Genomic DNA, 13,193 nt, shown 5'->3' with positions numbered 1-13,193 from the left:
AGGAGAATTGCCTGAACCCAGGAGGCGGAGGTTGCGGTGAGCCGAGATCGTGCCATTGCACTCCAGCCTGGGCAACGAGAGCGAAACTCCGTCTCAAAAAAAAAAAAAAAAAAAAAAAGATTTGATGAATGAGAAGGGAAGGGCAGGCTGTCGTGAAGAAAGAAAACTCAGGAATGCTGCCAGGGTGTTACTGACTGAGCTGACCAGTCTTAGTGGTGGCCTTGATATAAACCGAGACATTTTGTTGGGAATTGGAACAGAGATGAAGAATAAGAAAAGTTGCTGCCTTTATAGATGCTGACTACAAACTCAGCATACGTAATTCTAGGAATCCACGGGAGAGGTGTGATTATTATCCACATTTCATAGAAGAAGACTTCCAGGCACAGGATGCTGTCACTCACCCAGGCAGTCACTCAGGACCCAGATCTCGAGGGACTAGCACTTAATGATGAGGACTTTTGATTTCATCTTTTTTTTAAGATGGAGTTTTGCTCTGTCATCCAGGCTGGTATGCAGTGGCGTGATCTTGGCTCGCTGCAACCTCCGCCTCCCCGGTTCAAGCGATTCTTCTGCCTCAGCCTCCTGAATAGCTGGGACGACAAGTGCCTGACACCACGCCAGGCTAATTTTTTGTATTTTTAGTGGAGACGGGATTTCACTATGTTGGCCAGCCTGGTCTCAAACTCCAGACCTCCGGTGATCTGTCTGCCTTGGCCTCCCAAAGTGCTGGGATTACAGGTGTGAGCCATCACACCCAGCCTTAGATTTCATTCTCAATGCAATGGGAAGCTGCTGGAAGTTGAAGCAGCATCTTTTTTTTTTTTTTTTTTGAGACAGAGTTTCAGTCTTGTTACCCAGGCTGGAGTGCAATGGCACGATCTCGGCTCACTGCAACCTCCGCCTCCTGGGTTCAGGCAATTCTCCTGCCTCAACCTCCTGAGTAGCTGGGATTACAGGCACGCGCCACCATCCCCAGCTAATGTTTTGTATTTTTAGTAGAGACGGGGTTTCACCATGTTGACCAGGATGGTCTCGATCTGCTGACCTCATGATCCACCCGCCTCGGTCTCCCAAAGTGCTGGGATTACAGGCTTGAGCCACCGCGCCCGGCTGCAGCATCTTTTTAAAAGACGATTCCAGGCTGGATGCGGTGGGTCACGCCTGTAATCCCAGCACTTTGGGAGGCCGAAGTGGGCAGACCACTTGAGGTCAGGAATTCAAGACCAGCCAAGATGGTGAAATCCCATCTCTACTAAAAATACAAAATTTAGCCAGGCATGGAGGCAGATACCTGTACACCTGTAATCCCAGCTACTCAGGAGCCTGAGGCAGGAGAATCGCTTGAACTCAGGAGGTCTGGAGGTTGCAGGGAGCTGAGGCTGCACCCCTGCACTCCAGCCTGGGCGACAGAGCGAGACACCATCTCGGCGGGGGAGGGGGGAAGCCAGGGCCGTCTGTATTCTGGAGGTGTTATTGGGGAGACTTGCTAATCGCTGAATGTGGGAAGAGAGGGAAAGGGAGAGGCCAGGGCTCTGTCTGAGTTTCCCGCGGGAGCAGTTGGGGAGACGCTAATGCCATTTATCGGGATGCAGAGCGTTTGCGGAAGAACAAGTTTTGGGCACAGAGATGGAGAGTAAAAGTTAGGTTAGTTAGAGGGAGAGAGACTTGAGAAAGAGAAACTTGTGAATAGAGAGGAATGAGTCAATGAAAAAGGAGAAAAATGCAAGGGACAGAAGAGATCACTGACAAGAGAAAGCCCCAGCGGGGAACAAAGGGAATGGTCCAGCAAAAGACAACACCTCTGCGATGTGAGATTTGGCCGCTGTTCCTGTGAAGTTTGCTCTTCCCTAAGGGGCTCTGCATGGGAGCTCCCTTCTGCCTCCTTGCCCCCACAACCCTTTGCTGGTTGATCTCTGCTTGTTCTGCTGGTTCCTGGCTCAGAAGCCACCTACCACAACCTACCATAGGTATCAACACAGATTTTATTGCATTTACAGTAAAGTCACTGCTGTATTCTCTGAGCCTCATTCAAATACAACCTTCAGTACATACATTTTTTTTTTTTTTTTTTTTTTTTTTTTTTGAGACAGAGGCTCACTCTGACACCCAGGCTGGAATGCAGTGTTGAGATCTCAGCTCACTGCAACCTCTGCCTCTGGGTTCAAGCAATTCTGCTGCCTCAGCCCCCTAAGTAGCTGGGATTACAGGCAACTGCCACCATGCCCAGCTAATTGTTTTTTGTATTTTTAGTAGAGACGGGGTTTCACCATGCTGGCCAGCCTGATCTGGAACTCCTAACCTCAGGTGATCCACCCACCTTAGCCTCCCAAAGTGCTGGGATTACACATGTAAGTCACTGCTCCTGGCCATTTTTTTTTTTTTTTTTTAAATAGAGTCTTGCTCTGTTGTCCAGGCTAGAGTGCAGTGGCATGATCTTGGCTCACTGCAACCTCTGCCTCCTGGGTTCCAAGCGATCCTCTGGCCCCAACCTCCCAAGTGCCTGGGATTATAAACATGCACCACCACACCTGGCTAATTTCTGTATTTTTAGTAGAGACAGGGTTTCGCCATGTTGGCCAGGTTGGTCTCAAACTCCTGACCTCAAGTGGTCCCCGCTTCTCGGCCTCCCAAAGTGCTGGGATTATAGGCGTGAGCCACCGCGCCCAGCCAGGACACACATCTTGATCAAAGGAGAATAAAAAAGGAAGAGTCGGGTAAACACACAGCAAGTATTAGGGAAAGGAGGGAGAGAAGCTGGAGAAACTTACACAGATCTCAGTACATACAGGAGAGTTGACACAAGGTCATTATAGTCCACGGATGGGTGGTGCTGGGAACTTGGGAGACACCAACAGGTTGGAATCAGGGCTGTGGGACAGGTGAGGGGGGCAGGTGGGAAGGACCACTAACCCCTGCTCACTCAGGCCCCACCCCCACTGCAAAACTGTAATAGAATTAACCAGCTCTGTTCAGTACTTCCCCCAGGAGTGAAAATCAGTCAGACTAGATGAAGAGATTAGACTGCTCACTGTGCCATACCCATTAAGGCAGGAAAGGAGACTCTTATCTTAAATAGCTTTTCCTCTCTCTACACAATAAGGGTTTTCTAGCTAATGATTTTCAGTAAAACAGAATATCTGATCAATCAGAATGCCCCATTCCCCGGGTTTCTTACTAACTGTGATTTTGTAGCTTTTCACAAAGCCTTTGGAAACTTTTTTTTTTTTTTTTTTTTTTTTTTTTAAGACGGAGTTTCTGGACTAGTGTGATATCTTCCAGGAAGAAAAAAGAAAGAGGCTGGGCATGGTGGCTCACGCCTATAATCCAAGCACTTTGGAGGCCAAGGCAGGCGGATCACCTGAGGTCGGGAGTTCAAGACCAGCCTGCCCAACATAGTGAAACCCCGTCTTAGAAAAGAAAAGAAAAGAGTTTAAGACCAGCCTGACCAACATGGTAAAATCCCGTGTTAAAAAAAAAAAAAGAAAAGAAAAAAGAAAGAGACAGAGTTTCACTCATGTTACCGAGGATGGAGTGCAATGGCGAGATCTCGGCTCACCACAACCTCCACCTCCCGGGTTCAAGTGATTTTCCTGCCTCAGCCTCTCTAGTAACTGGGATTGCAGGCATGTGCCACCACACCCAGCTATTTTTGTATTTTTTTTTTTTTTTTTTTTTGAGACGGAGTTTCACTCATGTTACCCAGGCTGGAGTGCAATGGCGCAATCTCGGCTCACCGCAACCTCCGCCTCCTGGGTTCAGGCAATTCTCCTGCCTCAGCTTCCCAAGTAGCTGGGACTACAGGCACGCGCCACCATGCCCAGCTAATTTTTTGTGTTTTTAGTAGAGATGGGGTTTCACCATGTTGACCAGGATGGTCTCGATCTCTTGACCTTGTGATCCACCCGCCTCAGCCTCCCAAAGTGCTGGGATTACAGGCGTGAGCCACTGCGCCCGGCCCTATTTTTATATTTTTAGTAGAGATGGTGTTTCTCTCTGTTGGTTAGGCTTGTCTCAAACTCCTGATGTCAGGTGATCCGCCTGCCTAGGCCTCCCAAAGTGCTGGGATTCCAGGCATGAGCCACATGCCCAGCCGCCTTTGGGAACTTTTAAATGACCAAAATTGCAGGTATATATGCAATTCTGGAACTGGTATTAAAAAGCATACTTACAGCTGTGTGTGGTAGCTCATGTCTGTAATCCTAGCACTTTGGGAGGCTGAGGCATGTGGATCACTTGAGGCCAGGAGTTTGAGACCAGCCTGAACTCACATGGTGAAACTCTGTCTCTCCTAAAAATATAAAAATTAGCCCTGCCTGGTGTCAGGCACCTGTAGTCCCAGGTACTTGGGAGGAGGAGGTACGAGAATCACTTGAATCCAGGAGGCAGAGGTTACAGTGAGCTGAGATTACACCATTGCCCTCCAGCCTGGGCAACAGAGCAAGAGTCTGTCTCAAAAAAAAAAAAAAAAAAAAAAAGAAAGCAAAGAAAAGCATACTTAACAGAAGAAATCCATATGGTGTCTGCAATGTGCTTCAAAATAATGGAGGTGGGCATGAGGTCTTAGAAGAAAACAAAATTGGCCCTGAGTTGACAGTTGTCAAAGTGGATGGTGGGCATTCTTGATGAGATGAGGGGTTCATTATACTGTTCTCCACTTCTGTGTGTACTGGAGATTTTCTGAACTCAAAAGGTAAAAAGTGTATTCATTAAACTTCAGGATAAATTCAATCATGCCACCCTATACAAATCTAATTTCAGATCTTCACCAAAAATAAGGGAAACCATGTTCTGCAGAAGCAAGTCCGTAACAAGATGAAATGCTTGTCATGCATTTAGAGATTAGTCTTATATCTACAATTACTCAAGTTGAAGTTTTGAAATTACCTATGCAGTCTTCAGAGTCAATGCCCTCTGATCCCCCTTCCTCCCCTGCCCCGCCGGTGCCCAGGGCGGTGGGCAGAGGCAGCTGGAGCGGGGTGGGCGTGGCGAGGCTTCATCCACAGGCTGTCTGGATGTCTGCTCCTGCCAGGTCTGTGTGAGGTATGGCACCAGGCCCTCGTCCCGGTGGGCTCGGAATCTGGTGGGGAAGAGAAACTGTGTAATCACAACACGATCGGTGTCCTGGGAGCCACTCCGAGGCTGGACTCTGTGTGTGCGCATGCCTGTGCGTGGGGAGGGAGTATGAAGGGGGTTTCTGAGGATCTGATGTTTAAGGAAGAACCTGAAGGGAAAGAGTGGAGATGGGGAAGGGCTTGGGCAGAGGAGACAGGCCCTGGGAAAACTGTAAAGGGCAAAACCAAACCAAACCTAGTGTGTTCAGAAAATGAAAAACAGCCAAGAAAGCAGGGGAGGGGCCTCCTTGAGGGCCTGGGCCTTTATCTGGAAAGCGCTGGAAAAATTGAAGAGCAACCTGGCTAGACTTGGGCTTTCGAAAGCTCATGCTATGGACGTGGAGGATGGATGAGGCCACTGCCTGAGCTGCTTGGGCAATGACATGACTTGGACGGAGGTGATGGCAGCGGGGATGGAGAAAAGCGGGTGACATATTTAGAAGACACTGAGAAGAGAAACTCGGCAGGACTTGGCATTGGGAGGGGGAGGAAGGGCATCGGGGATAATTCTCTGGATTTGGGCTTGGCGAATGGTGGATGGAGAGGCCACTTACAGGATGGAAAAGCCCTGTTAACAGGCCTTACCCGTGTGGCCTTGCTACCTTGGACGTGACTCTGGTTTGTCTGTAAATGGAATAAGCCACGCCACCACCTTGAGAACCGTTCAGGGCCATATACACCCCTGCAGCAGCCCAAAGTGTAAGCCTGAGCATGGCCCAGTGCACAGAGGAACGGCACTCCATCCTGCTCCTGTCCCCGTTCCTCCCTCCCCCACCCACCCAACCTCTGCTTTCTCCTCCAGTCATGCCTCTACCATCTTTTAGAAATCCCAGGTAAGTATGGAGCTGAATTCAAAACATGAACACAGACCCCTGCTGCTGAGCTCAGTGGAAACCGAGTTCCTTCCAGCCGAAAGGAGCCTGTGAGGCACTCACCTTTCCCTCTAGGACCCCCGGTTCTCAAGGTCCAGGCTTGCTTTGAGTCATGGAGACTTCTCAGGGGAGGCATGGGGGTTTGATCAGACAAGAGCTTGTGTATCAGCACACTGCATTCTACATCGAGATACATATCTGGGCAGTCATCCCGTGAAGCAACCCCGCGACTCTGTGCCGGCTGGCTCTTGTCACTGGGTCACCCTGTCCAAGCACAGGGAGCCAGTGGGTGGGTGCGGAGCCCAGGAAAATGGCAGAGAAAAGCTTCTACATTAAACAGAGATGAGCCAAACCTTCTCGGTACCTGAACAAAAGGACATTTCTGCTGGTCAGCTTTCTAGTCTTTCCCGTCTCTGGTGTGGGGTCAGTAACAAGCAGGGGGACCACAGTGCCTGGAGGCCACCACTGTTTCTGAAGCCTTTGCAGAGCTGGACTAGTGCTCGCTGTGCTGATGACTGCACTATCTAAGCACAGAGCTCCACAGGCTCCTGAACACTCAGACACACGTGATTTCACATGAAACTGTCAAGCGTGCAGGGCTGGTGCTGTCTGCCCAAGTCCTGGATGAGGAAGCAGGAAGTTAATAGGGGCGCCCGTGAGCTCTGTCCACCTGGGTGTGGCCTGGAGCAGTGGCATGACTCACCAGCCTCTCCTGAGGCCACAGGCAGAACCCACCACACTGGGCCTTTCTTATCAGCCTTTGCGGGAAGGCCTGTCTTAAGGACCATCGACTTTCCGGACACACCTCCAGAATTGCCCTCCCACCCTGGATCTCTTCCTCACCCGGATGCCTCCATTCCGGGCCGATTACCCTCCCGAGGTTAGAAGGAGCAAGCTGGCCAAGGGCATTGCTGTGCTCAGATCTCTTCATTTTCCCATCTCTTTCATAGCTCAACAGGATAGCATTTAAGGCCACACATCACAGGTTTTTCAAAAAAATAAGGTTTCTTTATTGTCTTGGATGCAAATATAGTTTTAAAAATGCATTGTAGTGTTAAACACAGCTGGTGGAAACGTGCTTCTCGACAGCAGAGCATCAGAGGGGCGTGCTCAGGGTGGCGTGGGCCGGGGGGCCTCTGGCCAAACCAGACTCTTTTCTGGGTTTCTTCTTCAGACCACGAGGTGTAACCATCTCCTCAAAGGAGCCTGGCCACGATCACCAAAACTCACACCAGAAAAAAAACGCCATTTACACAATAAACTGAACCTGAAAAAGGACCAGAACATGGTGCTTCTGCTGTGAACAGAACAGCAAGTGAACCCGCTCTCCTTTCCCGGGCTGTGGGAAAAGATTCAGCTAGAGAAGCAGGTGCACTGTGGGAGGCCTGTGGGGGACGGCCTGGAGCTGTGGGGCCCGGGCTGAGCCCTACCTGCCTTTCTAACTGCAGGATGTAAACTCTATAGAAATGTACAGAACTTCAGTTTCTCCCAACCCTCCACAATCTCAGCTTGAGACCACCAAATACCAGTTAGGAAATGCAGAAGAGAGTCCTTCAAATGAGCTACACCCAGGTTCAGAGCACAGAACCAACAATGTGACTGGGAAATGGAGGTGAATTCTGCTACACGATTGAAGAGGATTTCACACAAAATTCCAGGAAGTAAACACGCACACGCAAACTTGTGCAAGGGCACGTCCGTGCACACACACATGCACACACAGACAGTCAACATTCAATGTTAAGAGTTCCCTTTTCTTAAAGGTTGATTTTTGCAAGCCCCGACAAGCAGAGTCCCATGTGGGGGTGGGGGGGCGGAGAGGGGGCCGGCCCTGGTAGAGGCATGGAGGTGGGGGGGTCCTAAAAAGCTTCCTCAGTATTCCTGAAGCCTCCGCCAAGCTTCCCACCTGCCCCGTGTGTGTGTCCCTCACAAAAACCTGTCCAGCCGCCCAAGGCCACGGCGCCCACCGAATGCCACAAACATGCTGCTGAGCCTCAAAGCTCTTTAGCCTCCCTCCTTGCTGTCCCCTCTCCCCCGACAGGTGTGCAGACGTGGTAAAATCCTCTAAAGTAGAGATGTCAAAGGCCCGGAGACACACGACACATCCCCGTGCGGCTTTGGCATCCTGGCTGGCCACCACTGCATGTGCTGCCTGCCTGGATCACTGCTGCCCAGCCCTCTCCCTCCTCCCCAAGGAAACACTGGGGAGCAGGTATAGAGGTAAAAGGCCACTTTCCCACCAGAAGGAAAACAGAGAGGCTCAACTCACACCCAGGCTGCCTGCTAGGAGGCCTCAGGCGGACCAGACAAGGGAAAGGGACAGCTGAGGGTGAACAGAGGTAATGAGAGGGTGCTTCAAGCCTGCCGTCGGAGCCAGGGTAAAAAAGAGCTGGGCCAAAGCAAGGTCTGTCTGCCAGTGCAGGACCAGGCCCACAGCACCCCAATCCCCCGACATACAGGGGTCCACTGGCCCGGGACAGGCCCAGCTCCACTCCACAAGTTCTGAGAGCACAAGGTCTTGTCCAGATGACAGCAAGACCTCACCAGCTCCCGGCTGCAGCTCCCATCTGTTACCTGCGCCCCAGCTGCCAGCGGGGCCAGTCACAGTTGTGCACGGAGATGGGGTGGGTGTTTGAGACCCCCACAGCAATAGACAGTAATGCTGCATGCCACCGTGCCACTTTATCTGGGCAGGGACTGGGGGTCTGGCACCACCCTGGGATTTTGGGTGCTGTGCCCTCTAAGAATCCAAATTTACATCCTCCTAGCCAGAGCAGACAAACCTTAGGACTGACTTCTAGAAAAGGGAGTGTGGTTAAGGGCCCACGGGCAGGAAATGGGAGGGCTGGCTGAACGCTGACCCTGCTCCCCTGGCTGACAGCTCCAGGACCATGCGCAGCACTGGGGGGTCTGCGGCTTTCCAGCCCCTTCCCCTCGACCCAATGCTGTCATCAGCACCAACAGCCAGAGCTGCCACTGCTTCCTGCTGGAGGAGGCCAGCCCGCTCGTGGTGTCAGCTGCTGCATGGCCTGCTGGCTGACTCCCAGAAAGGCCCTCAGTGGCGCCTGCCCTGCCCTGGGGTCTCCCACCCACCACAGAAAGCAGCAGGTGCAGCGTACGGGGATTTCTCAGAAACTAGCACAGGGAATTGTACGGCACCAGTTCTTCTGGCTTTTCTTTTCTGACTTTGTATTTTCTTTTTTTTGAGACAGGGTTTCGCTCTATTGCCCAGGCTGGAGTGCAGTGGTACAATCTCGGCTCACTGCAACATCTGCCTCCCGGGTTCAAGCGATTCTCTTGTCTCCTGAGTACCTGGGATCATAGGGGTACACCACCAAGCCCAACTTTTTTTTGTATTTTTAACAGAGACAGGGTTTCACCATGTTGGTCAGGCTGGTTGTGAACTGACTTCAGGTGATCCACCTGCCTCGGCCTCCCAAAGTGCTGGAATTACAGGCGTCAGCCACCCACCTGGCCTCTATATTTAAAGGCAGGGTTTCACTCTATCGCCCAGGCTAGAATGCAGTGTGGCATGTTCATAGCTCACCGCAACTTCTAGGCCGAAGCAATCCTCCAGCCTCAGCCCCCCAAGTAGCTGGGACCACAGGTGCTCACTGCTACATCTGGCTAAATGTGTGTGTGTGTGTTTTTTGTAGAGACAGGGTCTCGCTATGTTGCCAGGGCTAGTCTCCAACTCCTGAGCTCAAGTGATCCTCCAGCCTCAGTCTCCCAAAGTGCTGGGATCACAGGCAGGAGCCACCGCGCACGGCCCAGGTTGATTTTCTTTCTCTCTAAATCGTCAGCATTGTGAAGTTTCTTTTATGGAAGTGGAGACAAGAATCAGGGTGAAGTGAGTGTAAACAAAGCCCACCTGGTGGTCAGCATCCACTGGAGGTGGCCAGCAGAGTGGCCTCAGATGTCCCTGTACCTGGCCCAGGAGCCCAGGACAGAGGTCAAATCTAGGGCCCTTGGTCTGGCTGGATTCATCAGGCAAGATTCCAAAACAAGAAAACCTCTAGAAAAAGAAACAATCATGTCTGCAGCAGAGATACGGCATTGTGGCCCTATGGCCATGGCAATCGTGAGCACCAAGAGAATGAGTTACAGAAATGTCTCCAAAGATATGCATCTACTAGACAGTCGCTAGGACGGACGGGGACACACACACACACACACACACACACACACACACACACACGCACACACCCCCTTCAGGGCTCACACAACCTAACAGCCTTAAATATCTGAAGAAACAGAATCACAACATTAAGTCAGCAGAGGGAGAGGTAGGCCGAAGCAGCAGGAGGCCAATTTTATATCCCATGGAGTTTTAAAAAATGACTCCCCAGCAAGGGGTGGGGAGAAAGCCATTGATTTAGGAGAGTTCTTGGCTCAGCCAACCACTGTGGTTATCTACACGTTTTACAAAGGCACGGAAGTGGAGAGGGGCTGCACTCACGACCCTCCCCAGGGCCTGCACAGCTGGCCACATTGGGTTCTTCCTTTTTCCCTTCTGGCCTTGGTGGAATTCCTACCACGGTGGTCCCTGCCTTTGGGATGGTACCTTCATGCTTATCCCCAGGTAAAGGATGGAGTCTGTTAGCATTTCCCAGGGGTAATTCCAAGGACCAGCCTGGCCTCATCTTACGTTCACCCCACGGGAAGGTGATCTGGAAAGCCTTTAAACACGCGCTCTGGGTGGCTGAGTGGTGTCACCAAGCTGCTCTTGTGTGGGGCTGAAGCACAACAAGGGGGCAGGCAGCTGGGCGGTGACCTACAGGTGGGGGGAGAACCCCCGCAGGCCTGCAGGAGCCAAGGAGAGCCTCCAACTGGATCTAAACTTTGGGGGCAGCCCAGGGGTGCCCCTCTTCACATGGCTCCCAGGCTCTCTCAAAGCCCTCCCCAGGCCCTGCAGGCAGAGAGGGCAGAGGTCGCCTGGAAAGCCTGCTGGCGGCTCTGAACTCGTCAGCAGGGCTTTAAAGGTACTCTTGGCTGGGCTTCCTGAGTGCTGGAGAAGAGTGCCTGCCCCTGCAGCTCCCTGCAGAGGTAACCAGAGAAAGGCGAGGACTGAGGCTGAGCCAGCCTCTGGCTGTGGGCTCAGAATGGCCCTCAGCCCAGCCATGCCTCCACCCAGCCCAGATCTGGGTAGATTCTTTGCTGTCTGATCTGAGAGATGCCTAGAGACAGCTGAGGGCTAATGACCGAAGACTGCTGCCTGCCAACACTGTTTCCTTCTCCAAACACAAGATGGGACAGATTTTTGAGTGTGGGGGCATCTTTGGTCCGAGAACTGTCCTGGTTTGGGGCTCCCAGCTGAACGACATCACACAAGATGACAAGGCTGACAGCAGGACGTGGAGTCTGATCTTTTGCATGCTAGAACTTCAGGGTTCTAAGCTCCTACTGGACACACCTGACCTGTCCACAGCTGCAGCTGGAGGTGTGTGAAGAATGGCAGAAGGGCCACGGTGGTGAGGTGACATCGAGAAGGCCCCATGGAGCTGTAAGAGGACAGATGAAACATGCCCAGCAGGGCCTCCCAGCCAGAGCAGCCACTGTGCATCGTACGCTTCCATTCTGGTCCTGTGTGTTCCACATCCATTGTTTTTGCAAACATGTGTCCTCGGGGGTCTCTGAAGAAGGCACTTCCCCCTGGCAGCCTGCCATACATAAGCCTGAATAGAAGCCCAAGTCCATCCACAAGGGCTGGGAGCTGTCAGAGTTGAGGGGAGAAAAAAAGACACCTTCTAACTGCCCCATGGGCAGGCCAGAGAGTGGAGCAGGACATCAGAGGCATGCGCGTGGACAGGCATGGCAGGAGGGACAAGGCTGGGTCTCAGGACAGGAGCAGGCCCTGTCACCCTCAACCCAAGGGTTCCACTCACCGGCGCTTGGCCTGGCAGGCCACCAGGCGGGCAGACCAGCACGGCCAGCACTTCCCTTTTGTTTGCCCCAAGGGCAGTGGAGGTTGGTGACTGAGGTCACTGAGTGAGAGAGTTCACAGCAAGGGGTTCCCAAAGGTGGGCTATTGCTGTCAGCAGGCCCCGAACCTGCTTCAGACCTGAGCAAGGCCTCCCGACGGTGCGGTGGGCCAGCAGAGTTGGAGGGAGGCACCGAGGCTGAGTGTCAGGAAGGGCTTAGGGGGGCACAGCCTCCTCTCCATGGGCAGGGAAGGGTCTCCTGGCATCTCATGCGGCCACATGCCAGCTAAGCAGCTAAGACTCCCCCAGTCTCTTGCCAATCCTGGTGATGGCCTCAGACGCCTGCTCCGGCAGCTGCGCCGGGTCTGTGAGGATGGAGGTGGAGGTGCTCAGCTGCCGCAGCGTGTTCAGCACCACTGAAAGACAGAGAGGATCAGACACAGGGGGGACGCAGGCCCACCACACACCGCACGCCTAGCTTGGGACCTACAACCCAACCCACGTGAAAATGCTCAGGCACTGGCGAGCGGCAGCTGCACTGGGCTGCAAGGAGGAGTGCTGGGGGCCTTCTCCAAGACCTGGGCACTCAGCCCTCTGCCTCCAGAAGCCTCCCCAAATCCAAGCAGGAGCTGCCATGGGTGGAGCATCCTACGCTGCTTCTGCTGCACAGGGCTGCCAGCTGTTCTGATGTTAAGCATCTATAACCTTAACATATGGGATCATCTTTGCTTGTTATTATCAGAATTAAACAAGAAAACACACCTGAAGGCACCTGATACAGGGCCTGACAAATAGTGGGCACTTGATCCATGCAAGCTGGGATCTGAGCAGGCTGGCAGAACCCGAGGGCAGGAGCCTGGTGCCCACTCCTGCCCCCACTGGGGGCTCCTGAGGGCCTCCTGGATGGCATTGTGCCCTGGCGCTGCCTGGCTGCCCGAAGTGGAGTCTGGATTTCCCCCAACATTGTCCTCAGCCCGGGGCTATCCTCCTTCCAGGACTAGCATGAGCCCCCCGCCCTGGCACTGCCCCACTCACTCGGCCTGAGGATGGGCAGGGAGCAGTGCTGGTCCAGCCAGGACAGCGCCGTGCGGTGCAGCTCCTCCAGGCTGCTGGTGGACACCATGCCCTTGAACGACTCAAACAGCGGCTTGATGATGATGCTGAACTGCAGCTGTGATTAAAGAAAAGGAGGCACGTAGGAGGGCTGGGGATTTCGGATCCGAAGGTGGCTGGGCTGGCCTACTCATTACCCCTGGGACTATTTTTTTTTTTTTTTTTTTTTTGAG

The 13,193-nt window shown here is 52.8% G+C and overlaps 2 protein-coding genes and 1 long non-coding RNA gene across 5 annotated transcripts in view; all 3 read right to left on the bottom strand.

Annotated features, from left to right (window-relative positions):
• Positions 1-3,046, bottom strand: part of LRRC43 (leucine rich repeat containing 43) — a 55,258-nt gene extending 52,212 nt beyond the window's left edge. The window contains exon 1 of the mRNA XM_032283446.1: positions 3,043-3,046. Within this exon, the coding sequence (XP_032139337.1) occupies positions 3,043-3,046 (4 nt within the window). The remainder of the gene's footprint in view (positions 1-3,042) is intronic.
• A 1,374-nt stretch (positions 3,047-4,420) lies between these two features.
• Positions 4,421-9,225, bottom strand: LOC116526259. The gene is made up of 3 exons (XR_004258071.1): positions 6,050-9,225; positions 4,888-5,165; positions 4,421-4,680 (listed from the first exon to the last, which is right to left on the bottom strand). It is a non-coding gene; the product is annotated as an uncharacterized LOC116526259 (long non-coding RNA).
• Positions 9,226-9,640: 415 nt separating this feature from the next.
• Positions 9,641-13,193, bottom strand: part of MLXIP (MLX interacting protein) — a 64,889-nt gene continuing 61,336 nt past the window's right edge. For all 3 annotated transcript variants that reach the window (XM_032242510.1, XM_032242513.1, XM_032242519.1), the window contains 2 exons: positions 12,943-13,072; positions 9,641-12,323 (listed from right to left, as the gene is read on the bottom strand). In XM_032242510.1, the coding sequence (XP_032098401.1) occupies positions 12,202-12,323; positions 12,943-13,072 (252 nt within the window). In that variant the 3' untranslated portion in view covers positions 9,641-12,201. The remainder of the gene's footprint in view (positions 12,324-12,942; positions 13,073-13,193) is intronic.

This window comes from Sapajus apella, unplaced genomic scaffold (assembly GCF_009761245.1).
Source record: "Sapajus apella isolate SASKATOON/1434 unplaced genomic scaffold, GSC_monkey_1.0 scaffold2, whole genome shotgun sequence".
Taxonomy (NCBI): Eukaryota; Metazoa; Chordata; class Mammalia; order Primates; family Cebidae; genus Sapajus; species Sapajus apella.
The sequence above is the reverse complement of the archived record's forward strand: the minus strand, read 5'-3'. Positions and strand labels throughout refer to the sequence as shown.